Below are 27,078 nucleotides of genomic sequence, written 5' to 3' on the forward strand. Positions count from 1 at the left end.
GTGTGTGTGTGTGTGTGTGTGTGTGTGTGTGTGTGTGTGTGTGTGTGTGTATTAAGCAGGAGTAACCCCGAGCCTCACACATGCTAAGCACACCTTCTAGCGTGCTAATGTGTATATTCTAATGCGTCTGGCTCAGAAACTGTATTTTTGTTATACATGTCTAAGGCATACAGCATGATGTTTTGTTATACACATATAAAATGAAATAGTTACTGTAGCCACATTAACACCTCCTTACACCGTTACCTCTTGTATGCGGGGGCTAATAAGATATTTAAATACTATATTCAGCAAATACTGTAGCTGTAGTTTATAGTAAAAAAAAAAAAAAAAAAAATCCACTCTTGTCCACTAGAGGTCAGCAAATTCATGTCGATTGCCTTGGCTTTTTCTTTTTTTCTTTTTTTTTTTTTTTTTTTTTTTTTGGCTCATTTTCTCAAGCTTCAGGTTCTAAATCAGATTTCCCTCATTAAGCCAGACACAGTGATACTCACCCAAGGCTTGCATAGTAAAAATCTGTCACCCATCTTCCAGAATGTTTGGTTGGTTTTGTTTTGTTTTTGAGGCAATGTCTCACTATGTAGCTGTAGCTGTCCTGGAACTCACTATATAGACCAGGCAGGCTGGCCTAGAACTCACAGAGATCCTCTTGCCTCTGCTTCCTGAGTGCTGGTATCAAAGATATGTACCACCAACCGGGCCTCAGAATGTTTTTGAAAGGCAAAAGGTTACAATACTCCTAAAAAGTAAAACCATGCTTAAATGCATTGTTTAGGGGCTGAAGCTAACATGGCCATGCTGTTCTGTTCAGTTCAAACCCCATCTCAGAACCAGAGTCATTTTCAGTGTAAATTTTGGCCGTGGCAAAGCCACCTGAAGCCTTATCACACATTCCATGGTTCTCCCTGGAAGCCGGAACTGGACCCTGCATCTCCACCTAGCCTTTGTTGTGGGGTTTGTGCCAGTAATCTCAGCACCTGGGTGGTGGAGGCAGGAATATCAGAAGTTCAGGGTTGCTCACATGAGACATTGTGTAAAAGAGTGGTGGGGGAGAGAAGAAGAGGAAGGAAGGAAGGAAGGAAGGAAGGAAGGAAGGAAGGAAGGAAGGAAGGAAGGAAAGGAGGAAGGAAGACAGGCATGCAAGAAACCCGAAATTCCCCTTGTAGCTCAGGGGCTCATATTGATTAGTCCTTATTTTAAGTCCAATGCAGTATGACTTTTCAAAGAACTACGGTCTGGAGAGCTGGCTCAGCAGTTGAGAGCCCTTGTTGCTCTGCAGAGGGCCTGTGTTCAGTTCCCAGCACACACGTGGTCGCTCATGATCATTGTACCACAGTTCAGAGGATTCACTGATTTTTTTGGTTCTTGTCTTTTGTTTCTCTGATCTCTGTGGGCCTGAGGCGCACCTTTGGTGCACAAATACACATTCATACACAACAAAACATTCACACACACAAAATAAATCTAAAAAAAAAAAAAAAAAGTAAGTAGAAAGGGTTAATTTATTTTAAATTACCTTATTTGTATGAGTGTTTTGCCTGCATGTATGACTGTGTACCACATGTGTGCCCCGTGCGAGGAGGCCAGAAGAAAAACTTTGGATCCCCTGGAACTCATGCAGGCTTGCCTTGAACTCCCTATGACCTGAGTCACCACTCGGCTCAGAGCAAGTCTTGATGAGAGGAGTCCATGTCTGCCCATTTCCAGGGGATCATTGAAAAAGCACTGACTGAGATCATTGTGGAGTCTGTGAAGGGGGGAAGGCCTCCCTGGGGTGGGCCTCCGTCCTTCTCCCTCCAGCCTCAAGGGGGTGGCCCACATTCCAGCGTAGCCACGCACTGAGAAGCAGGGAGGTCGCAGCGGAGCGGCTGGTAGTGCGTGGCTGCCTGTGGGATCCCAGTGTCTGATCTGTCTGAAGGACTCTTCGTGACAACAACCATCTAACTGTTCCCTTCAGGCCTGGAAAACCGCTGGACAGGAATCTCAGGTGCAGCAGAACGTCTGCTGGGAGGTCACAGCCCAGGATGGGTCCCCAGCCAGCCTGGAGGGGCCAGCTCAGGCGTCAGGTTAACTTTTATTACTGCTAAAATCTGTAGGCTCAGGGACTCAGATTTGAGCAGAACAGGAAAAGAAAGGAGAAAGGGCTTTAGTTCCTTTCTTCTTCTTTTTTTCTTTTTCTTTTTAAACAAGGTCTCAATACGTAGTCCTGGTCCTAGTTTGGAACTTGCTATCTGGACCAGGCTAGCCTGGAACTCAAAGATCTGTTTCCCTTTGCCCCCTGAATGCTGGGATTAAAGACATGCACCACCATGTCCAATGTCCAGCTTTAGTTTTTTGTTTTTGTTTTTTTTTTTTTTACAACTGGCTTTTTTTTTTTTTTTTTTTTTTTTTTTTAGTGAATTAAGATAAATACATCAGACTGTGCTGTGTTTTGCAAGTTTAAAGCGTTATTGTATGATTTTGTTTCTGTTTTGCATATGGCCTTTATAAACATATGCTGTAGATACAAAAGATTAAGGTATAAGATGCCTGCAGTGGTGTCCACCTTTAATCCCAACACTCAGTGGCAGAGGCAAGTGGATCTCTATGAGTTCCAGGCCAGGTGAGGCTACACAGTGAGACCCTGTCTCAAACAAACAAACAAACAAACAAAGGGACTGGGATGGAGCGAGAGCTCAGTCGAGTCCTTGCTAGTACACATAAGAGCACTGGTTTCAATTCTCAGGACCACATTAACCCCAGTGTGTGCGTGATTGTGTGTGTGAAGAAAAAGCCTGGGATGACCTCCTACCCTGTCTTTGCATTTTAGTTTTCTGTTATCGTGTGCATAGAATAGTGCTTTCTGGAAGATGGGAGTGTAGGTCATTGGTACAGCATTATCTTTGGTGGCTCTGGGTTAACACTCGGTATCACAAAAAGTAATATAGAAATAAAGCAGAATTCCCTGGCCAGGGAGAAAAGAAAGAGATATGGGGATGTAGCTCAAATGTAAGGTACTTGACCAGTATGTAAAACCTGGGTTCAGTTTCCAGGATTGCAGATAACAAAGCAGGCGTGGTGGCATACACCTTCAGCCCCAGCCCTCAGGAGGCAGAGACACGCACATTCCTGAGCTCAAGAAGAGGTTTTATGAATGGGATGATGGGACTGTGGGTACCAGTAAAGTTGATCCTGCTTTTCATACTTGGCAGTGTTGCTCTCTCTGTCTTAGAACATTTTTTTTTTTTTTCGAGACAGAGTCGGGTCTTTTTTGTTTGTTTGTTTGGTTGTTTCAGCAAATCCTACTGTCGTGCCACACACACACACACACACACACACACAACTGTCTGTGGAACACATTCTCGTCTGTTTGAGAGTCTTGCTACGTATCCCGGGCTGGCCTTGAACTCAGTCTGCTTGCCTCCATTCCCTGAGTGCCGGGATTACAGCATGTGCCACCCCGCCTGCCCCTAGAACGGACTCTCACCTCATGCTGTTCTACTTCATCCTGACAAGAACCCCAAGAACCCCAACCCGTAAGAACGACTTCACCTACCTCCTCGTTGACCATTGACCCCTAGGAGTAGCCAGTCTGTGGCAAAGAAAGAAAATGGTGTGAGTGACTCCAGCTTTCTCCACCATAACACATTTTTTGGGGTGAACCAGAATACAATGGAAATTGGCATGTTACCTCTGTGATTTGTCCCTATATATTTTGACACAAGACCACCTAGGCTGTGCACAAAACTAACCAAGAGTTAGGAACCACCCCAGAAAGACAAGTTCTTTCAAACAAAGCCCACTCTTGCTCTGCCCCGGCTCAGGTTCCTCTCCTGCCCTCATTCCCAGCTAGGAAGGGCCATGATCCACAGAGGAAGCCAGAACCCTCTCTAGCGTGAGCTGCCCAGGCCCACAGCTGTACCATGGCAAGCAGGAGAGCGGAGTTGTTGGGCTGCATTTGGCAGGGGGAGAGGGAATACCGTAGCATTTCTTCGAAGTCCAAGGTTGCTTTCTATGACCAATCTTTGCGCTGGATTCTATGCCTCCTGTGAGGATTGCTCTTCTTTTGTGCATAAGGGGCAGCCCTGGCTCCCCTCAAATATGTAAATATACTTATGTGTCTGTCCAAGCAAGTGTCAGGTGATAAGCATGGTCTTGCCACTTTCCCCTCAAGGGTTTTAAGGTGGTCCAGCATCCTAATAGGTGGGCTCTGTATGTGGGTATGACTTCTTGTTCCTTTGGTATATGCTGAGTTATACAGCTCTAGGCAACTCTCTTTCAGGGGTTAGCAAGCACTTGTATTTTAATTCCACATTAGCTTAAGTACCCCATGCCTAAGGTCACCTCTCACCCACATTTTGCACTTTTGCCTTTGACACAAGCGTCTATCTTACCACATCCCCTCTGCCTCAGTCCCCTTGCCATCTAACCCACAGCCCCGTGCACATGCAGAACTAAGAAACTGATGTGTTAGGGAGAAAGGATTCAAGGCAGAGACTCACCCGAGGGGATGCTGAGTGCCATGACAAACAGCAGCAACTTGGGCCCAAAGAACAGCATATCTAAGAGGGGTAGGGTGGGGGCGGGGAGGAAGAGCAGAGACCATGAAGCTGAGAGGCAGCAGCGCCTCCCCTCTAGGGAAAGATGTCTTGCATGCCCTCTCTCTCTGCCACCCGGGAAACCTTCTTGTTTTCTCGTTACAGCTCGAAGCCTTTCGTATCTTTCACCCAGCATTCATTTCCGTCAGATCTATTTAGTCACTCTTATTCTCCCTACCATTACTCTCCTAGAGAGAAGGTTTCTTAATGTGAGTCTCCTGATATTGTCCAGGCTGGTCTTGAACTCCTGTACTCAAGCCACCACCCCCCCTTCCTTTTCAACCCACTGAGCAGCTGGGAACACACGCATGTAAAGAGGAGGACTCTTTTGTATTCTCACTAAACCATGCTTGGCTCTGCTCCGTAGCCTCCTTCACTCCTAATAGCTCAGCTTCCTTTTGTGTGTCTGCGTATTTTAAAATATCCTCTGCCATCTTGGTGCACCCTCTCGTAACTGGGAGGGGGCTCTATTCTGTCGTGGACATTCTCCACTCTTTAGTGCACACACGCAGGCACACACACAGACTCTATAGTTTTGTAAATTACTCACTGTCCACAGTGTCCTGCTCTGTCCACCGTGTCCTCTGGCTGCTGAATGTGTCTGTCCTTCTCACGATTCTCCGCTGTTCCACTTGGGCTGGGGAAATAAGATGAACGCAGCCACACCCTTGGAAAGACTTCAGATTTGGCCTATTCTGAAACAATGAGACGAGGGAGAGCAAGGAGGGAGAGAGAGAGAGAGAGAGAGAGAGAGAGAGAGAGAGAACGCGCCAGGCCAGAGGCGTAGAAAGCAGTGTTACAATGAGGTTGGAATGAGAAGGGAGATGGGAATTTTTAGTCTCTCACACCCTCATTCCAAAGATTATGACCACACTGGAGAGGGAGCTCACTGCTCCCTGGAAGGGCTGGCCCAAGCCCACGTCTGCCCTTCCTTCCATCAGCCACATTCACTCACTATTTGGCCCAGCTTGCCTTTCTTGCCTGGGTTCCTGTTATCTCCCACCCTGGGCATTCGATCTCCTGACTCGCACCAAACTCTTGTGTCTAGCTCTCTGGCTTTCTTCTGTGCTTGAATCTCTCCTCTCCTATCTTTTTAAATCTCCCCTCTTCCTCATCTCTGTCCTCTCCTCTGTCTGAGTCAGGGTTGCCCAGGTTGGCAACCAAAGGCTGACTGCAAACTTCCTACACTTCCTGTTTAAGGCAGGATGTGCTGAATTTCTGTCGCTCCTGCCTCCGACTCCAGGCGGGTGCCACCTTGCCTAGTTTGTAACGTGCAGGGGGTCAAACCCAGGGCCTCATGCCTGCTATAGGAGCATCCCACTGAGATACGTTCCCAGCCCCTGTCTTCCTGGCTGGCCTGGAACTTGTTATGTAGGACAGGCCAGCCTCCAACTTGAGGTTATCCTCCTACCTGAGCCTTCCAAGTTCGAGGATTACAGGCAGGCACTATGATGTCTGGTCTTTGTTTGTTTTTATACAGGACATATTTTACAAGCTTCTCCTAATGCAGCCTCGTGTTACAAAGATTAAGAATCTTCCTTTTCATGTTTGAATCATCCTTACACTAAACATCTTTTGGGGAAAAAACAAACAAACAAACAAACAAAAAAAAAACAACTTTTATTTGGATAACAGCAATGAGAAGACAAGTGAAACAAAACTTCCTCTTGTACCCGTGGAGTGGAGGACCTACTACACTTTTCTTTTTAAACACCTCTAAAGACAGCAGGGTGGTGCACACCAGGAGGCAGACGTAGGTGAATTGCTGAGTTCGAGGCCAGCCTGGTCTACAGAAGAGTTCCAGGACAGCCAAGGCTACACAGATAAGCCCTGCCTTGGAAACAAACAAACAAACAAAAGAAAACAAAACAAATAAAGGCCTCTGATGAAGGAGGCAGAGGCAGGAGGATATCTACGAATCTGTGTAGGGAGCTCCAGGATAGTCAAGACTACGTAAAGAGGCCCTAATCTAAAAACCTCAAAACAAACAAACAAACAAACAAACAAACAAACACCTCTGAAGACCAAAAGCAACTTAAAATCTCATTAAGATAAATAAAAGCCATTGCTTACTGAACTACTGTCTTTGGCGCCATTCTCTCATTTCTTGTCTTGACGGGGGCTCTCTCTGTCTCTGCCAGTCTCTTGCTCTTTTCCTTGGTGACATCACCACATCTTAAACACCTTCCCGATACAACCTTCCCCCTCCCCTCTTTTTTTTTTTTTTTCAGCAGCCCCAACATAGGCAGGCTGGTTTCCTTTTCTGTTTCCTTGAACTCTTTCACCATTTGACTTCCATTGGTTCAGGGGTTCTTGCTGTTTTCCTACGGGTTTTGTTTGTCTTGCTTCTTTCCCACACGTCCTTTTCCCTCTTTGGTCCCCTGGCAGAGCCAACCCTTTCCATTTTGCCGTGCGCGGCTGGGCATCTAAGTCATGTGAAAACTACAAGTAAGCGCCACATCTTTCCCTTCAGGAGATCTGGTCGTGGCACTTACTGGCTGTGTCTTCCTTAGTGGTCTAGTTCGGCTTCCGATTTGCTTTCTTTCCCCAAGGAGTTTTATCAGGTTTATGTCTTTGTACTTCTGGCCAGGGGTCTCTACAAAGTTCTCTGCAGACTGGATACCATCAGACCCAGCGATTTTTTATTATATTTTAGAGACAGGATGTTTCTATGTAACCCTGGGTGTCCTGGAATTCTCTATGTAGACCAGACTGTCTTTGGACTCATGGAGATCCTCTAAGTTGTGGGTCTAAAGGCGTGCACCCCAATGATAGCAGAGCAAATGACGATGTGTTAAATGCTCTGTGCAAACCTCTCAGCTGAATGTTTGGTATTTGACCTTTATCACCTAGCCATTCTTTTATGTCATCAAGGGCTGCCTTTAACGTAAATATGGCTACGTCGTTTTTATACTTATCAGTCACTTCAGGGAGGGCTCTGCTTGGAGATCTTCTGATTTCAGTGGTTTGCGCTGACTTCTGTGAGTTTTGCCTTAGATTTGCCCAGTGCTGTGCGATTAAAGTCTTTGTCAGATCATATATGGTCTCACCTGTTAATTTTATCATCCTTTTCGACTTGATACATTCTTTTAAAACTTCATGCCCTGACAAACTGAAGTCTCCAAAATAAGACTCAGTTTGACCTCAAAGCAGTCATTTTTCCATTATCTCAATTTTTAGCCTTTGTGGCTGTCTGTAAAATGTCTCACAAAGATCCGGATTCCACAGACCTCAGCTTCACACACACACACGTAAGAGCCTGCCCTAAGCCAATGTTTATTTGCTTGTTTTTTTCTTTTAGTTTTTCGAGACTCGGTTTCTCTCCGTAGCCCGGGCTATCCTGGAACGCACTCTATATAGAGCAGGCTGGCCTCAAACTCAGAGATCTGCCTGCCTCTGCTTCCAGAGCTCTGGGATTATAGGCATGTGCCACCACCACCCAGCTGTTTGTTTCACGCCAGGTGGTGCTGATACACACCTTTAGTCCTAGCAGCTGGGAGGCCGAGGCAGGCTGATCTCTGTGAGTTCAAGGCCAGCCTAGTCTACAAAGCCGGTATCAGGACAGCTAGAGCTGTTACACAGAGAAAACCTGTCTCTGAAATAAAACAAAAACAAACAGAAAAGATAGGTTGTTATTATGTAGACCTGGCTGGCTAGGAACTTGTCACCCGCCTCAGCTTTCCCAAACGCTGGGATTAAAGGACTGTGCCACCATACCCAACTCCAATGTCCAGTCTTGCCACTTTCTTGACTTTTTCCCATTGAAATATCTCTTCATTCTCACATCCAAGAATAAAGATATCACTTGAGTTCTGCCTAAGAGAAAGGCTGGGTTCTTTGGGTTATAAAAAAATTGAGGCATGTACAAGTTCCATATCCTTTTCAAATATGGAGGAGCTCTATGAGAGAAAGCAGGAGCCAATTCTGTCTTTGGCTTTGTGGTTTTTGTTATTGTTTGTTTTGAGACAGGGTCTCACTATTGTAACTCTGCTAGCCTGAAACTCAATATGTAGACCAGGCTGGCCTCGAACTCACAGAGATCTGTTGACAGAGATTTGTTGACAGCTTATGCTGTGAATCTTGGATTTTGGAATGTCAATGACAAAACATCATAGGAAGCCCTCCAAAACTGACAGGCAAGCTCAGGTTTCTTGACTTATTTTCTATTCATGTTCCCCACCCCCCTGGTCATGTAATATACAGACAGCTCTCTCTGATCATTTGAATGCATTTATATTTGCTCCCTGTGCTGGCTGCTTTTATGTCAGCTTGACACAAGCTAGAGTCATGTGAGAAGGGGGGACTCTCGACTGAAAAAATACCCCCACTAGATCCACCTGCAGCAAGTCTACAGTGTATTTTCTTAATTAGTGATTGACGTGGGAGGCTCCAGCCTGTGGAGGATAGTGCCACCCCTGGGCTGGGGCTCCTGGGTACTGTAAGACAGCAGGTCGGGCAAGCCAGTAAGCAGCGTCCCTCTACGGCTTCTGCATGGGATTCTGTATCAGCTCTTGTCTCCAGGTTCCTCCCTTTCGAGTTGTTGTCCTGTCTTCCTTCAATGTTGAACTATTTATTACCTGAAATGTAACCTGAAAAAAAAAAAAAAAAAAAAAACAAAAAAAAAAACACCAAAAAAAACTTTCCTCTCCCAGTTGCTTCTGGCTATTGTGTTTCATCACAGGAATAGAAACCCTGACTAAAGGCTGGAGAGATGGCTTAGAGGTTAAGAGCACTCTGCTGCTCTCTCAGAGGTCCTGAGTTCAATTTCCAGTATCCACATGGCTCACAACCATCTAAGATGAGATCTGGTGCCATCTTCTGGGGTGCAGGTGTACAGGTAGATAGAGCGTTGTATACATAATAAATCTTTTTAAAAAATTTAAAGAAAGAAGAAAAAAAAAAAGAAACCCTGACTAAGACACTCCCTGTCATAAAGAAAGTGTTTATGGAACTAAAGCACACCAACTTTGGATAAATTTGATTTTTAAGAAAATTAAACCTAAGAAAGATGTGCACTGGCAGTTTATCTGTGTATACCTTATATTGTGGACTCTTTTGATAAGCTGAATTAGAGATGAGTTCAGGGAGTAGACAGATTAATGGACAGACAGGCAGAAGAAAGAAAAAGTGATGGATGGGAGGGAAGGAGACTGGGTGAGTCAGCCTCGTTGGGAGAAAAGGAAACAATGGAAATAATCAGAAGAAAATGTTGATTGCCTCATAAACCCATTTCAAGCCTCCAAGGGAGCTAAAGTACCACCCAGATTTAGTGCCTTGGGTAAACCTGACCACCAAACCCAGCTCCTGCTGGTTGCCCAGTCTGGAGTTCTTGTTTGCTACCCTGTCAATGGCAAAGGCTGGACAACAGATTTTATTTTACTCTGCGGGAAGGCAGGAAAGGAAAAGGTGGGGGTGAGAAAGAAGCAAGGGCAGACACGAAGCAGAACTTGGGCAAGGCAGCGAGCCGAGCCTAGTGCAGCAATCCTGTTTTCCCTCAGACAGACGAGAAAACTGAACCCAAGCCAATCATCTGGCAGAGACGTTGATGACCTCAATATGCTGACCTACCCAGAGGCTATGGCTGAGGAAAGCCTCCCCAGACAGTAGGAGGGGGTGCCGTCCCCAGGTCCCTGAAGAAAGTCTGATGCTGGGGCAGTGAAAACAAGAACAAAATGTTCAGAGGAGGCTGCGGGAGAGGTCTCAGGGAGAGCAGCACCTTAGAAGAGAAGGGACAAGGCAGAGAGAGAGGAGAGATCACCTCGTGCTGTTGGTCTGTTTAGACATTTGGGGATCCAGTTTGTGGGTTGGTGAGATTGAAAGGCACGAAAAGGCACATGTTACCAAGCCTGAACCTGAGGCAGAGCCTAGGACCCGTGTCCTTAAAGCACAGAAACGGCTCCTGAATGCTGTCATTTCACTTCTCACATACGACATAGATGGACACACACTTCTGTGCTTCTGTGTACAAACACACAATTTTTTTTTGGTATGTGGCAGGGTCTCATCACTATGTTCATCTGGGTTTCTTGAAACTATATTGAAGTCCAGGCTGGCCTCAAATCTATCAAGACCTACCTGCCTCTGCCTGCAGAGTTCTAGGATCGAAGGCCTGGGTTATCACACCCAACTCTATAAAGATTTTTTTTTTAAATCTATTTTGTGTTGGGCCACAAAATGATCTCAGCACTGATGAGTCGAGGCAGGTGGATCTCAGAGGGTTGGAGGGACCAAGGCCATCTTGGTCGTCTACCTAGAGTTCCGGGCTAGCCTAGCCAGGACAACATAGTGAGGCCCTTTCTTAACAGCAAAAGAAACAAAAATCCAGTTTGTGCCTGGACGCCATAGCAAGACCCTGTCTCAGTTAAAAAGCAAAAACAAAGCAAACTGACTAACTGAAAAAAAATGTAAAAACTCAGTTTTAAGTTAGTTTGCTTAATTTCTTCTCGGTTACCCCCTTTCCACATTTGTTTTCAAGGACCAAGCTCCAATCTCTAGGTTTGGAGAGCATTAGACTTACTCTTCTTGAGGTAGTCGGGTCAGCTCTGTTTTATTATTACTACCAGTTCACCATTTGATTACTTCAAGTCAGTTGCCATGTTTTTTGTTTGTTTGTTTCGATGGCTTATTTTGCTGTTATTGATTTCGGGTAACTTTGCCTCTCGATTTTCAGAGGTGAGGACTGAACCCTTGCTAGGCAAGCCTTCTACCGCTAAGCTAAGTCCCAAACCCTAAAGTCAGAATTAGCAGCAATGGTCAGAAATGAGCAAAAAGGTCTCTAGGGAGAAAAGCCTTTACCCTAGTTTTTTTGTTCTTCTTTTTAAAATTATCTTATATATTTATTATGGGTGTCTGTTCTGGGTCTCTGTATGTCTGTGAGCATAATGTGTGTGTGAGCACAGTACAGTGGTGACATGCGGGGTGTCTGGGAGTTAAAGGGTAACTTTCAGGCATCTCCTTCTAGCCTACTCCAGGAACCAAACTCAGATCCTGAGGCTTGCTCGGAACTGAGGCATCTCAAAATGCCACATTCTCAGCCAGGGACAGAGCCACCCGGCAGGCTGAGCCAGAACAATCACCACGAAGTTAAGGTCATCCTGGGCTATCGGTGAGACCTGCTGTCCATTTTTTAGAGGTGATCTTGGGTCTGTCCATGGGCTCCCCCGTAGCATTTCCGGTAGTGCGCACTAGGGGGCACTAGGGCACCCTCAGCGTTCGATTGTGGGAGTGGGAAGCAGCAGGGCAGCTGCCCATCTTTGATCTTCTTCTCGGACGATTCGTCCACAGATTTCTGGTAATAAGCTACCAGGGTTTGGAGATGGGTTCTCAGGGGGTGGGCATCTGGACGTCACACCACCGTCCCCCCACACAGACCCGACTCCGGTAACGTGTACTGCAGTGTGGCTTAGTGGTCTAGAGAGCCTGTTTACCTTGATGTGGTCATCTTGCCTCTGAAAATCTGAACAGACTGCATGGCAGCAGCGGGACTTGGCCCACGTGGCTGCCAGTGTGAGGCCACAGCTGGATTTTTTCTTTTTTTTAAATCTTGAGACTAATATGGTTGCCAAGCCAAGGTTGGCCTGGCACTCAGGACCCTTCTGCCTCAGCGTCCCAAGTGCTAGGATTAATGTCACATGCGACCACACCCAGGTTAAGCCTATACTGCTCTGAGGTTCTCCCTGTCCCTGGGGAAGAAATCCTTGGTCATCAGATCATCCTTCCAGTCCACCCTGGCTGGCTCCCTGGCTGGGAGAGAGCATTTTCCAGTAAAAAGAACCCTCCGTTGGGTGGACTGGCTGTTGTAACCATGGCTTAACAGAGGCAGTCTCTATCTGAGTCGCTCAGGAAATGTTTCATTTTAAAGAAAGTACTGTAGAGGATGGTTAAAATGCAAAGAGAGAAAAAGAAGGCAGAGATGGGAGTCGGTCCACAAGCTGGCTTGATTCATTTGTTTATTGGCTTATGAAGAATACACCCATTAGCAGAGGCCCACTGGGCAAATGTACAGAAACATCACCACAGTCCAATCCAATGAAATTAAACCCAGGGGCTAAATACACAAAAAAAATTTCCTTAAAAGGCAGGAAAGACAGGAGAGTTGTATGAGGCAGGGTGGAGGGAGGGGGAGGGAGTGCTGTGTGTCCAGCAATGAAGCAACAGCCAAATGGGAAACTTGGAATCAATTGCCAGCACACATATGTCCTTAGAAAACCTGGGCTACAGAAATTATTTTTTTGTTCCTCAAAACTCAGCCTAGATGCTGAATTGTCCCCCAAAACATTTCTCTTCCTCTCTGTGTCTCTACCAAGTTAACTTTGTTTATTTATATAACCTCCTTCTTTTCAATTAAACTCTTTCCCATATCTCTAATCTCCATTAGGCTGAGAGTTCCTGGATGGCAAAGGCTGAGCCTTACTCATTACTAGCTGACATAATGGTTAGCACATGAGAACACAAACTTTGACTAATTGAGTTAAGTTGAGCTGGAGCCTTGAAACGGTAACTTCAGATACTCACCATCTTAAGACAAATGCAGAGGGTAGAGGCGAGCATTTTAGGGAAGTCAGTGGTTTGAGGATATACGGAGGGATCTCAACTGAACAAGCAGCTAGTGTATAAAGCGGTTCAAAGCCTCCAGAGCCAAAGAAAAGAGGTGGAGAAGTTAGGCAACAGTTATACAAGAAGGGAAGGAATTTTGTTGGAGAGGTTGTAGAATCACTTGAGGTAAAACATATGATTTCGCTAGATAGGACAATGATCGCTGACAATTCTAGCACTTGGGACAATGACATGAGAGGATCATAGATTTTAGGCCACTCAGATCCAGCCTCAAACAGCATAAAACCGATCCGTCCACCGACTCCCAAACTCTCATCAATATAAACCGATTTAAACAGTTCGGATGAAACTGGCAATACGCAAAATAGAACACGTCCTCCAGGCGTGACAAAGATGGCTCAGCAGTTAAGAGCACTAAAGGCCCAGGCTCAGTTCCCAGCATTCACCATTGTGTGAGTTCTCAATCAAGCTCAGGCATCCAACCATCCACAGCCCCAACCCCAGAGGACCTGAAGCTCTCTTCTGGCCTTCAAGGGCACTGCACGCACATGGCACACAGACTTACCTTCAGGCAAAACACTCATACGCATAAAACAAAAATCTCCAAAAAAAAAGGGGGGGGGATGACTTTTAAAAAAAGAAACTTCCAATTTCTTATTCCCAACCGCCCAATGCTCAAAAACTCCAGGGACAGAGAAATTTAGAGTTTGAAAATATGGGAGAAGCGAGAAAGGTGCTCAATAATTAATACTAGCTATTATATTCAGTGACATTGGGGTATCTATAGAATTAATCTGCCAACTGTGTATGCACTAGGCATCCTCTTAGATGGTGCCACAAAGACCTCCACTTCCCTCTGTCTTCGTGAAATCCTTTCCTTGTGAGTGTGGGCTGCCTTTAAGGGAGAGAGTACAGAAGCCATGGGGCATCCTTTCCTAGTCTGGGCTACTGAGGGCTCCTGTGGTTTCTGCTCTCCTTCTCTTTCCTGGCATTAAAAAAAAAAAAAAAATTACATGGTGTGTGTTTGTGTGAATATGCATACCACAGTCCACAGCACGTGTTTGGAGAAGTCAAAGGACAGCTTTCAGTGGTAGGGTTTCTTTCCACCATAATGAGTCCTCTGGCTTGGTAGCAAGTGCCTTTGCCCACTGAGCCATTCAGCTGACCCTCTTTTGCTGTTTAAGCCAGGCTAGCCTTCAGGTTGCAATTCTTCTGTCTCAGATTACTGCATCCTATAGTTACAAGTGTGTGTTGCCCCCCTCAGCGCAGTAGTCTCCCTGCAGGTTTGCTCTGAACAAAGCTAGCTGCTGTGCTGTAAGCAGTTCTGCACATATGGCTCTAGCCCACAGCTAGGACCCTGGCAAAAGCCACACAATCAAACCTAGGACCAGACCTGCTGTCATATGGGCCTTGCAATGCCTGTGGCCTTTACAGACCGATCAGACATTCTGAGCCAGAGACGTACATGCAGGCTCCAGACTGTAATCAAAAGAAATTTTGGAAAAATAAATTTTTGTTGTTTTAAGACTCTGAGTTTGAGCAGGGTGCGGTGCATGCCTTTGATTTCAGCACTCAGGAGGCAGAGGCAGGGAGATCTCTGTGAGTTCAAAGCCAGCTTGAGGGCTGCATACAGAAACCCTGTCACAAAACAAAAAAAAAAAAAAAAAGAGCAAAAACAAATAAAAAAGAGAAAAGATGCTAGATTTGAGGGTAAAGAGACAACTAGTATATTGTGTGACTGCAGAACACAATTATTTCATCTACCATATAGACATAATATTTATATCTTTGTAGTTCTGTATGGAATATGATAACTGGATAAATCATTACATATTAATATGAAATGCTATGCTCTGAATAAACCGTATTGTTCTTGTAGTGCCAAGTACCAAGGAGGCTGAGGCAGGAGAACTGATTTAGCCTAGGAGTTAGAGGCCAGCCTAAGCAACATAGTGAGACTCCATCTTAAGAGAAAAGAATCCAGTGAAGCCAAAAGACAGTTCAGTGGGAAAGAGTGCTTGTTGCACAAGCCTGAAAGCCTGAATTTGAGCCCCAGAACCCTACGAAAGGGGAATGAGAGGGCCATTTCAGTTGTTCTCTGACCTCCGTCCACTCTGTGGCCTGCACTCCCACACATTCCACACCCCCCCACCGTCACCCCTCAGCCCGTCACCCATAACAGACTTAAAAAATCATTAAGAGGCTGCAGGCAACAGTTTATACTGTCGCAGCAGACCAAACTTCAGTTGCCAGCACTTACACGTGGATCTTACAGCTGCATAGATCTGTACGGGTAACCTTCGCCCTCTTCAGGCCTTGGCAGGCATGTGCGCTCGTGTGTGCATACACAAACACACATATGTTCATACACACAAACAAATAAAGATGGATCTTTAAAATAATAATAATTAAGGGTCAGCAACCACCAAGGATGATGATTTGAGTTTGGTCTCTTGAGACCCACATGGTAGAAAGAGAGAAGACTCCCCACAAGTTGTCCTCTGGCCCAGCATGCCCCTCAAATAAATAGCCTAAGTGTAATAAAAATTAAAAAGAGAAACGAATAATTAGGTCAGATGTGGTGGTACAGGTCTGTAATCTCAGTACTGCTAAGACTGAGGCAGGAGGATCACAAGTTTGAGGCCAGGCTGGACCAAATAGTGAGAACCTCTAAATGAAGCTAAAGACAGATGGCCGACAGACACTAAGGACTGTAAAGTGCTAAACCAAACGTGATATTAACAAATGAGAGTTTTAAAAAATATATTTTTTAATTATTTACACGTAGAGGTGTGTGTGTGTGTGTGTGTGTGTGTGTGTGTGTCTGTGTTGGAATAAGGTGACCTTCAAGGCCAGAGGTGATGGGCTCTCTGGAGCTGGAACGAGGCAGTTGTGAGACACCTGAAGGCCTGTTGCCAATCGAACCAAGGTCCTCTGCAAGGGCAGCAGGCGTTCTTGCGCACCGAGCCATCTCTCCAGCCTCAGAAAGGAGAAGCCAGTAAGAGCTGGCGTTGAGGGATTTTGTAGTTTTTAGGTTTCTTGCTGCTTTTGTGGTTGCCGGAGGTTGAGTTCGGGCAAACACTTCATCACTGAGACACACTCGCAGACCTAATAACAGGCAGGATTTATGGAGTGCTAACCATATCCTGGGCGAAACCAGTCGTAAACAGTTTCCAGAAGGTCGAAAGAGAAAAGCATGTGGGGGAGCTTATTTTGGGGTGACGTTTATACCTTTGAGTAAGTTCCCAAATAATAACTATGGATAATTAAAAGTATTTTACTCATTTAGTGTACAGTAGAAATTCCATACACTAGCCCTATTGGAATATAAAAGAAATAAAACACAACATTTTGCTTACATTGCTTGCAATTAAAAACAAAAACCTTACATTATTTGTTATTAGTGTGTGTGTACATGCCACAGTTTGCTTGTGGAGATCAGAGGCAATTTTTCAGTTAGTTCTCATCTCCACCTTTACTTGGATCATGGGGAATTGAACTCAGGTCTTTAGGCTCATGGACCAAGCACCTTTATTCCCTGCTGAGGCCATTTCTCTGTTCCCAACTCCTTGTAGACAGGATCCCATGGAGCCCAGGCTGGCCTTGAGTTTATAGCTGAGGCTGACCTCGAAACCCTGATCCGCTTACCTTAACCTGCCTTGTACTGGGACCGCAGGTGTGAGCAAACACATTGAATATTGCTTACATTTGTAATGAAAGAAGCAAAAATTTCTTTTCTGAACAGACTTCTACTTTAAAGACTTGGCCTTGATATATTTCTAGAAGAATGATGGCTTGAACGATTAATAAAGGTTAGGAGGCTTTAGTTGAACAGCATTCTAAAGCAAATTGGTATTTCCTTGCCAGAGACCTCCTGTACTTTCAGCATATTTTGTTTGGAATGCCAACTCTTAGAGCTTCTCCAAGAATGATGGGCAGAAGTGCTGCTGTTTCAAAGTCTGCTGGTTGCATACCATGAATTTTGGCTTTTCTCCCCTCAAAACTTCCTTCTCTTCAATTCCCTTGATGGTTATGTCCAGTAAACGATGGTGTGGCCATTTGAAAGGTATGCCCCCCCATAGTCTCATGTGTGTGAATGGTTGGCCATAGGGAGAGGCACCATTAGGAGGTGTGGCCTTGTTGGAGTAGGTGTGGCCTTGTTGGAGGAAGAGTCACTATGGAGGTGGGCTTTGAGGTCTCATATATGTATTCAAGCTATGCCCAGTGTCCTGGCTGCCTTCAGTTCAAGCTGTAGAATCCAGTTCCGAATCCAGCACCATGTCTGCCTGGAGGCTGCCATGCTTCCTGCCATGATGATAATGGACTGAACCTCTGAAACTCTGAACTAGCCCCAATTAAATGTTTTCTTTTGTAAGAGTTGCCTTAGTCGTGATGTCCCTTCACAGCAATAAAACCCTAACCAAGGCAGATGGCAAAGCATCAGTTTATTACTTTCCACAGTTTTGTGTGAGGCAGTGGATTCTGCTTTACACGGCTGTCACTGGTCTGCGGGGGGTGGCCGAAAGAGCAGCAAGAGTCAGGGACTAGCTGGTACCAGCCCCCGTGGGCTTTCCTGGTGAGCAGAAACCTTGGTTCTCTTCTGTGTAGTATCTCTACCTGTCTCCCTTGGACATCTGATAGCATCACTGTGTGTTAAAGGGAGCACTGTGAGGATGAAACGAAGATGCCCCTGAAGCTCAGCCCCAGAGGTCCCACTGCTCAAAACAAGTCACAAAGTCCAGTCCAGTTAAAGGCAAAGACAAGTATCTTCTAGCTCTCCCTGGGAGAAAAGGTCTTAAGTGAAGCTGACTCTTTTTAACAGATTATGGCTAAGCACCAAACAAAGAATATTTGTATCTTCCCTCTTCCCTGAAACCAAATTCACCTCTTTTCATAATTCTGAAGGAAACTGTTAACAAGGGCCTCTTTGTTGTTCAATAAAAGGAACATCTCAGCTCAATTTTTTTAGCATTAGGTACTGCTGGCTGCAACTCACATCTTTAAATAGTCTCTTTTCTTGACATCTGTACTAATTATGTCTTGTTATAACAAATATCCTAGTAGTATAAAGTTTTTTTTTTTCTTCTTTCTTTTTTTAAAGACAGTGTTTCTCTGTGCAGCTCTGATGATCTTAGAACTCTCTAGGTAGACCGGGATGGGCTTGAACTCTCAGAGATCTGCCTGAGCTCCTGGACCAAAGGCTTGTGCCCTCGTGCCCAGCTGGCATAAAGAATTTAATGGATGCTGGGTGTGGTGGTCCATGTCTTTAATCCTAGCACTCAAGGGGCAGAGACAGGCGGCTGTCTGAGAATTTGAGGCCAGGCTAGTCTATGTATTGAATTTCAGGAGAGCCAGGGCTGTTACACAGAGAAACCCTGTCTCGAAAAACAAACAAAGAATTTCATGGAGGGAAACGCATTTCTCTCGCAGTTTCAGAGGTTTCGGCCCATCCTTGCCAAAGGGGTGGGGAAAGAATTGCCCCTTGTATGGTGGCCAGGAAATAGAGAAAAGATTGCAGTGTAGACTCCAGAAACTTTCCCCTCTGCCTACTTTCTAGAACCTGGCAATAATGTTATCTACTTTGTCTCCAGGTCTCCATCCATCCCACTGAAGAATGAGGCACAAGCCTGCAATTCTGGCACTTAGAAGGTGGAGGCCGGAAGATCAAGAGTTCAATGTCTGCATCATATGGAGTCTGAGACCAGCATGAGTGACAGGAGACCCTGCTTCAAAAAAATAAATGAGTAGGGCTGGAGAGATAGCTCAGCAGTTAGGATCCAAGTTCCTGTCCCGGGATCCGATGCCCTCTCTAGGCTTCTATGGGTACTACACATACATGATGGACAAACATTCATTCATACACATAAAATAAAGAAATAAATAAAATCTCAAAATTAAAACTAACCCCAAGGACAACAACAAAAATATCTGTGATCATGACATCACATGATTTGCTTTCCTGTTAATACTCCCCTGTATTGCTTTTACCTTTCCCTTTATTTTTCTTTCATCTCTCTCTCTATTTTTGTTTTGTTCTGTTTTGTTTCTCAAGACAGTTTTTTTATTTTTTCCATAGCCCTGGCTGTCCTGGAACTTACTTTGTAGACCAAGCTGGCCTTGAATTTACAGATCTTCCTGCCTCTGCTCCCCAAGTGCTGATATCAAAGGTGTGCACCACCACCTCTCAGCTCATTTGTTTCTAAATGTTGGGAAATTCCATAGCTGGGGTGTTAGCCCCCTTTCCAACACTGCGATGCAGGAGACTCAACTGCAAGCCTCAGGCATGCTAAGCCTGCATTCTAGCACTGAGCTATATCCCCAGTCCTTCTCTCACTTGAGCAGCCCCAATGCCAGACCTCTTTTCATGTTTTCTCCTTCATTAGTCTGCCCCTGCGGCTTCATTTGCCGTTCGGGCTTTTGCACCCAGCTCTACTCCAGTCTAATCTCCTGGCTGCAGAGCTGAATGCACTAGAGCATTCCTTTACCAGGAGAGCTTGATGCCTAAAGCAGAAAAGGGGAAGCTGGAGAGGCATGCCCTATCCTGAGCTTTCCAGTGAGGCCTACCAACAAAAGAAATCACCCTCTGGAGGCTACCCTCCAAATCAAAATGTCATCACCTGTGCTCTAGAACCTTGGTCTGCTAAAACCCACACTAAGAACGTGGAGCCTCAGGAGTCTGGTGGCGCATACATGCCTTTAATCCCAGCACTCAGGAGGCTGGCTGAGGTACAGGCCATGGATCTTTGTGAGTTCTAGGCCCGCCCAGTCTACAAAGCTAGTTCCAGTACAGCTAGAGCTATTTCACACAGAAACCCTGTCTCAAAACAAACAAACAATAACAAAGTGAGAAAATGGAGTCTCCTGTCCTGCTCAGCTCCTCAATTAGTTTGATTTTTGTTATTGTTATACAGGGTAGCATTAGAACAAAACAAGAAATTGAAATCTCCTGTCCTGCCCATCTCCTTAATTAGTTTGATTTTGTTGTTGTTATTTTGAGACAGGGTAGTCTTGGCTGAGCTGGAGCTTGCTGTGTAGATTAGGCTGGCCTCAAACTCACAGAGATCCACCTACCTCTACCTCACTGGTGGTGGGATAAAATCTGTGTGTCACCATGACCAAAAAGCTTGAGTTTTTAGTTCTAGTATTATGCTAAAACCTGAAGATTATTATGCAAGATCTTATAGATATAACAGAAATTATGCCAAGCTGTAAAGATATGTTAAATTTGGGGCCTTTTCTATTCACTCATTCTACTTCCCAGGTAATGACACAGAGACCTATAGATTTATTCAACAAGCTTTAAGGCACTAGAGCTGGGCAGATACTCATCCATTTTAACCCTCTCTGCTAGTCTGGCTGCTTTCCAGCCACATTCCCTGAATTACTTGCCATACTTCCTGAGCTGCTTCTGCTCTGTCAGGTCAGTCCTCATGGCCATGCCCCTTTTCTACCTCTTCCTCTTCTCATTCTGCCTCATGGCCCTGACCTAAGACTCCTTGACTGGGAACAGAAGTCCTGCCTCCTATCCTCTCTTGCCCAGCTATAGGCTAGACAGCTTCTTTATTAACCAGTCAGAGATCTTGGGGAGCAGAGTTTACATGATGTTGATCAACAAACATGACAGTGCCCACTTCTGGACTGCAACCAGATCTCGGGACACAAAATTCAGCATCTGAATGCATGGTGCAGCTGACACCAAGCCACATTTATTTACAAGACAGTTGAGGTTCCTTCATTGATACTGCAGCATGAGCTGAAGGGAGATAGCACTGGCCAAACTTCGAAGGAAAGAGTGGCCTAGAGTCATCATCTTCCATGAATATTTTGGCTTTATGATAGGGGTAGAAGTGTTTTTCCATGCTTGAGTTGTCAAGAAGCACAAAAGTAGTGTAGAAGAAACACCTACTCCCATGAGCAATGTGCCACGTTATTATTGTTTCGTGGTCTCGGACAAAGCATTTCTCAGGTGATTAACATGTTTACATGAAGAACACGGTAGTCTGGCTCAAAGCTGAGTCAGCAACAGGAACAGACAACTTAAGACTGAGATACCAATCCCTTTGTCTTATTTTAGCTTCCATCAGATATGTATAAGCTTCAATAGAGAGGCAGTGCTTCGATTTATTTTTGAGACTAGATCTTGCTACATAGCCAAAGGCTAGCCTGCAGTTCAAAACCCTGCTGCTGGGTATCAAAGCAGATGCTGAGACTCATAGCCACACTTTGGACAGAGTGCAGGGAATCTTATGAAAGAAGGGGGAGATAGAAAGACCTGGAGGGTCAGGAAAGCAACAGAACCAAAAAATTTGGGCACAGGGGTCTTTTCTGAGACTAATTCTCCAAACAAGGATATTGCATGGAGAGAACCTAGAACCCTTGCTCAGATGTAGCCCATGGCAGCTCAGTTTCCAAGTCGGTTCCCTAGTAAAGGGAACAGTGACTGTCTCTGACATGAACTCAGTGGCTGACTCTTTGATCACCTCCCCCTGATCGGGGGGCAGCCTTGAATGGTCACCGAGGAAGACAATGCAGCAAAACCTGATGAGATCTGATAGGCTAGGGTAGGAGGGAAAGGGAAGAGGACCTCTTCTATCAGGGGACTTGGGGAGGGGCATGGGAGGAGATGAGGGAAGGAGGGTGAGATTGGGAGGGAATGAGGAAGGGACTACAGCTGAAATACAAAGTGAATAAACTGTAATTAATACAAAGAAAAAAAAAGCAAAACTCCTGCTGCCTCTGCCTCCTAACTGCTAGGATTATAGCCATGTGCTACTACCTCCTGCTCAAAAACTGATGTTTTTAGCAAAAGGATCCTTCAAATTTTTGCCAAGTATCACTTTTTTTCCTTCTAAATCCTATTCAGACGACCTCTTTTATAACTTCACATCCAACCATGCTGTGGTGGCACACGCCTTTGATTCCAGTACTCAGCAAAGGCAAGTGGATCTTTCTGAGTTTCAGGCCAGCCTGGTCTACAGAGTGAGCTCCAGGAGAGCTGGGAGTACATGGAGAAATGCTATCTCAACAGACTGATAAAATAACTTCCCACCCATCCATTCTTGTCATTTTCTCCATCTTTCACTTTAGTCAATGCCCTAACACAGTCCCCAACAGTCTCCTGCTTCCCTCCCAGCCTTTCCCCATCTTTGCTCCTAATACAAAGCAGAGATCAGTCAACCCTTCGTTAGTACTGATTCGATAAATTACTCTCTGGCTTAAAATCCATGAAGACAGCAGGGTGTGATGGCACACCCTTTAATCCCAGCACTTGGGAATCAGAGGCAGGCAGAACTCTATGGGCCCAAGGCCCAACCTTGTCTACATAGTGAGTTTCACGAAGGCTAGGCTACACAGTAAGACACTGTCTCAAAACAAACCAACCAACCAAACAAACAAACAAAAAACAAAAAAGAATACCCAAAGCAAAGAACAAGAACAAAATCCAAAGTGAAACCCTAAAGCTGTAAGCCCTAACTAAGATCAAGGGATGCAGAGATGGCTCAGCCATTAAGAGTACCGGCTGGAGCTGAAGAGATGGCTCAGAGGTTAAGAGCACTGACTGCTTTTCCAAAGGTTCTCAATCACATGGTGGCTCACAACCATCTACAGTGAGATCTGGTGCCCTCTTCTGGCACACAGGCACACATGCTGGCAGAATAATGTATAAATAATAAAGAAATAAATTTAAAAAAAAGTACTGGCTGTGGGGGGTGGGAGGGAGGGGAAGAGTACTGGCGGCTCTGTGAAATGACCTGGGTTCAATTCCCTACACCTAGATGGTGGCTCACAACTATCTGTAACCCCAGTTCCAGGGATACAACAAACATGCACATGAGGCATTGTTTACTGTAGACAGAGTCTTGCCTGACGCTATGCTCCAAGCCTAAGAACTCATAAGTTTTGTGCACCCAAAAGAGTTGGGTGTGGTAGTGCACACTAGCAAACCCAGACCTGGAAAGGCCAAGGCCAAAAGGATCTTGAGTTCAAGGGCAGCTCAGTGTTGGGGGTTGGTCTGGTGCTATGCATTCTAAAGCTGATTACTGGCGCCTAGACTCCCGGTTGCTGCCTAGAGGAAGGCATTCTCATTCACTCTGCACACCAGCCTTTGTGGTGTAAATCTTATTCTACCTAATTTAAAGTTGATTGGTTAATAAAGTTGCGGAAGCCTGTAAATGGGCAGAAGAAATCGAGGTGGAGCTTAGGTTCCCAGGCTTGGGGTCAGAGATGAGAGAGAGGAAAGAGACGCAGAGGAAGCTGCAGAGAAGGAAGTCACCGTGGGAGAGTATGGACTATGAGCACGTGGCCGCTGCAGTATTTAGCATAACTTTAATCTGCTCTTCCTGAACTAAAATTAAAGCAAACCTTTTAATCAGAGTTCATAGAGAGGCTACCAAATCTTGCTGATCCTACCACTTGCATTGAAATTGAACAGTAAAAAGCTTTGCACTTAGCACTAATCAGTGGACTAAACATAACTGAGACCTAAACAAACGAAAACTCATGGCTCCACCCTCTTTAATCTCTGGACTAGCATGGCGGCTGGCCACGTGTAACTGAACTCAGCTGGAAGCCCTAAACAAATATGGCAGCAAAACTACAGCTCCATGCGCTCTCTATCCGTGAACCATCATGGCGGCTAGCCATGTGTTAGCACAGGCTGTGACTGACAATGCCGAACATAGCCATTAGGTGTTGCTAATGGCGTTGTTAGCTCTTATAACCAAAAGTCCTAACATTGTGATCAAATAAGTTTTAGAACCAACTGCATAACAGAACAGTACAGAACAATTTTAAACTGTATGGATTATTCTAGCCATACCAAACCTATCAGCCAGAATTCTTTCCATTTTACAATGAAGAATCACCAGCCTTTTAAATGAAGTACAACATATTTTAAAATACAGTTCTTTCTCAAATTATATTTACCCTCTGGTTATTTTATACATACATTCACTAACCTTCTGCAACATTCTGTATACCTTCAGGTTCCTAGCTCCCTTTTACATTCTTACGTTCTTGCTCTCTCTCTCTTGCTTTTTATAAAACATAAGAACTCTCATCAAAATCCTTTCCATCCTAACATGATCCTGCTAGAGCCCAGTGTCCACGATTTGCTTTTTATAGGCAAAGCAAAAACAAGTTACATTAATACAAAAAGGAGTTCTGAAAATGCCAAATTCTTTTTCTAAAATAACTTCCCTGTAGCAGATAACATAAAGGCAACATAAACACACTCTAAGGAACTTAGAACAAGTTTTAAGGAAGTTGGTGAAACTTCCTCTTTTCTCTGTCTCAAGGTAAAGAATAGGGTGTATAAATGTTTTTCCATAAACAAAGCAGCTTAACAAACAGCTCTCCATAAGATACATTGTAAAAACTGCAGTTTTCTCAATTAGTGCAAACCATACGGCTTGGTTTCATTTAGTAAAATTGATAAAATAAATACCAAAGTATTTTTATTTTCCCCCGAAGGATCGAGAAACTTTCAAATTTTCTGTTAGACTACCCAAGATCATTGTCATACCCAAATGCCTGATGAACTTTAAACGTTTTATTATAGCCTTAAACATTTAAACAATTTTTTTAAAACCCATTTTTGCAATATCAAAATAAAGTACCTTTTTTGTAGGAGAGAAGTCACAAGTTATAACCATAATCTTAAAAGTCAAAACCAGATTTTAAAAACCAGAATTTACCAGTGCAAACAATTTAATTTCTAAAACCAATACCAATTTAAAATAACTCATCCTTTTAACCTAGAAGGAAATGAGAATTATTTGACCAAGATTCCCCCCCCCCTTTTTTTTTTACCCATACCAAGATGGCGGTCACATTTTAACCCACATAGTAAAGTCAAGATGGCGGTGAGACCCTATAAACACATAGGCACACATATACATTTTAAACAAGTTTCATGAGGCCTTTCAGAACAAAAAACAGAAGGTATACACAAACAAATACTGCACAGAGACATTGAGACAAAAAACACCCACCAGCTGGCCAAATTTCCCAGGACCAAAACTGACTCTTCTGGGCCAGGCCGAACATACTGATTCCTCCTGCATTGGTTGCAGGAGGCATGGGCCCTGATGTTGCCCCAGGAAACACCTAGTGGTGCTCACTGGGACTAGGCAGTAGTCTGGGCCTGTGAGACCAGTCCTTCTGGAGCTTACAGTATGGAGGGGTGACTATGCCCTGCCCGAGGCTTTCGGGAGCCGGGAGTACAAGGTCACTGCACTCCACGAAGTGTGTCTGGCAAAGGTCTAACAATTTCACTCCCAACAGACACACACAAAAAACAAAACAGACTAGACAGATTACCCACCAAAATCTGATGAAGCTAGGGGCATCCCCCTGAACTTCGGCAGCTGTGACCTCCAGTGCGTCCACATTAATCACGTCTTGCTACCCAGATACTGACACCCCGAGCTCTGAGGAATTTTCAGAATAGAATACAGAAAGTACTGCACCTACAGACAATACACAGAGACATTTAGACACTTACGGCCGGCATAAAAAAACCTCCCGGATAAGCCCCCAAAATGTGCTGCCCAGTTCATGAACCCCAAAAGACCAGGAATAAACAGACTCTGCTGTAAATACATGAGGTTCTTTTTATTGTAAATTACAAGCTGCAGCTTGGGCCCACACACCCCCACCGTTGAAGTGGTGGGAGCCCAGAGCCCCTCGCCCAGGTTAGTTGGGTGATATATAGATTCTGGTCCCTCCCAGCATGCCCAAGGCAGGGGCAATTCTTGCCTAGCAAGCATCTATTGGTCAAAATGCTACATTTTGAATCGATTGGCTATAGGAAGGTTCCCAGGCCATTAATGATCTGGTGTCCCTCCCTAGGGGGATAGTCCAATTTCCTAGCAACTGTATCTTTAGTGGGTGGGGAAAGAATGCAGTAAGGCGGTCCTTCCCCTCAGGGCATTACTGGAACTCTCCACCCACCTAGTTCAGGCCTTAAATAATAGCTGCTAATTTTTAATCAAACGAACTGCAGCAAAGACCTAGAGGTTAGGGTTGGAATTTGTAGACTCACCCACTGACTTCCAGGACGCTTGGCTGAAAAACTCAGGAACATAGAAATTCTCGGTTAGGATTGCATCTGCCTTCAAAGAGGTTGGTACACGCCAGCAGACAGATCTTTGAGCCTCGGACTCTGCCAAACCCTGCCTTGCCCTGTGTAAGATCTGCAATAAACAGGTAAGTGAAGACCTCTTTCTAAGTTGGTAAGAATGGTGGCAAATTATCAAAGATAAGGGAGTCCCACATAACATCGGGCTTCTCAGAAGGACCAGAGGTTTGGCCTTGTGTTATGGTTAGTACCTGAAGAGGTTACAATGTGGTGGGACTGAACCATTCACTGGTGAGATCTAACCTTGCGTAACTGAGTTGAGGTCTAACCTCAACTCAGTTACGCAAGGTTGGTTTCGAATTGCAGGACGCCCAGTTGATGAGAGTTGATGTGAAAAAGTGAATATTGTATATCTGGTGTCAAGTGTTCTGTGTGAGACTGGGTGCCTTGGCACAGCACTGTGATCTCTGGCAAAAAACCAGACTTTTAAGGGTAACTCAACTACATGAGTTTTCCGCCAGCCTAGATAGCAAGACTGTCTCAAGTAGAGGATTCCCCTGGAACTGGAGTTACAGATGGTTGTGGTTCACCATTTTGGTTCTGGGAATGGAACCCTGGTGTTCTGGAAGAACAGAAGGACCTTTTAACCAACAGGCATCTTTCTAGCACAGAAATTATTATTATTATTATCATTATTTTATTTGAGATAAGGTTTCACGGTGTAGTTGTGTCTGTCCTGGAACTCGGTAGACCAAGCCTCAAACTCACAGAGATCTGTCTGCCTCTGCCTCCCAGAGTGCTGGGATTAAAGGCGTGCACCACCACGCCCGGCCAGATATTTCTTAAATTAAGTGTTGGTGTTGT

General features: G+C 44.9%; 1 protein-coding gene across 2 annotated transcripts in view; it reads right to left on the minus strand.

Annotated features, from left to right (window-relative positions):
- Window positions 1-25,514, minus strand: part of Mfap5 (microfibril associated protein 5) — a 32,528-nt gene extending 7,014 nt beyond the window's left edge. The window contains exons 1-4 of one of the 2 annotated variants that reach the window (XM_055607952.1): window positions 25,459-25,514; window positions 5,128-5,272; window positions 4,482-4,541; window positions 3,536-3,571 (exon numbers count right to left, since the gene is read on the minus strand). In XM_055607952.1, the coding sequence (XP_055463927.1) occupies window positions 3,536-3,571; window positions 4,482-4,539 (94 nt within the window). In that variant the 5' untranslated portion in view covers window positions 4,540-4,541; window positions 5,128-5,272; window positions 25,459-25,514. Of the gene's footprint in view, window positions 1-3,535; window positions 3,572-4,481; window positions 4,542-5,127; window positions 5,274-25,458 lie in introns of those variants that run through there. The other variant, XM_055607953.1, reaches the window with a different exon arrangement.
- Between the last annotated feature and the right edge of the window lie 1,564 nt (window positions 25,515-27,078).

This window comes from Psammomys obesus, unplaced genomic scaffold (assembly GCF_907164565.1).
Source record: "Psammomys obesus unplaced genomic scaffold, mPsaObe1.curated_primary_1811, whole genome shotgun sequence".
NCBI lineage: Eukaryota > Metazoa > Chordata > Mammalia > Rodentia > Muridae > Psammomys > Psammomys obesus.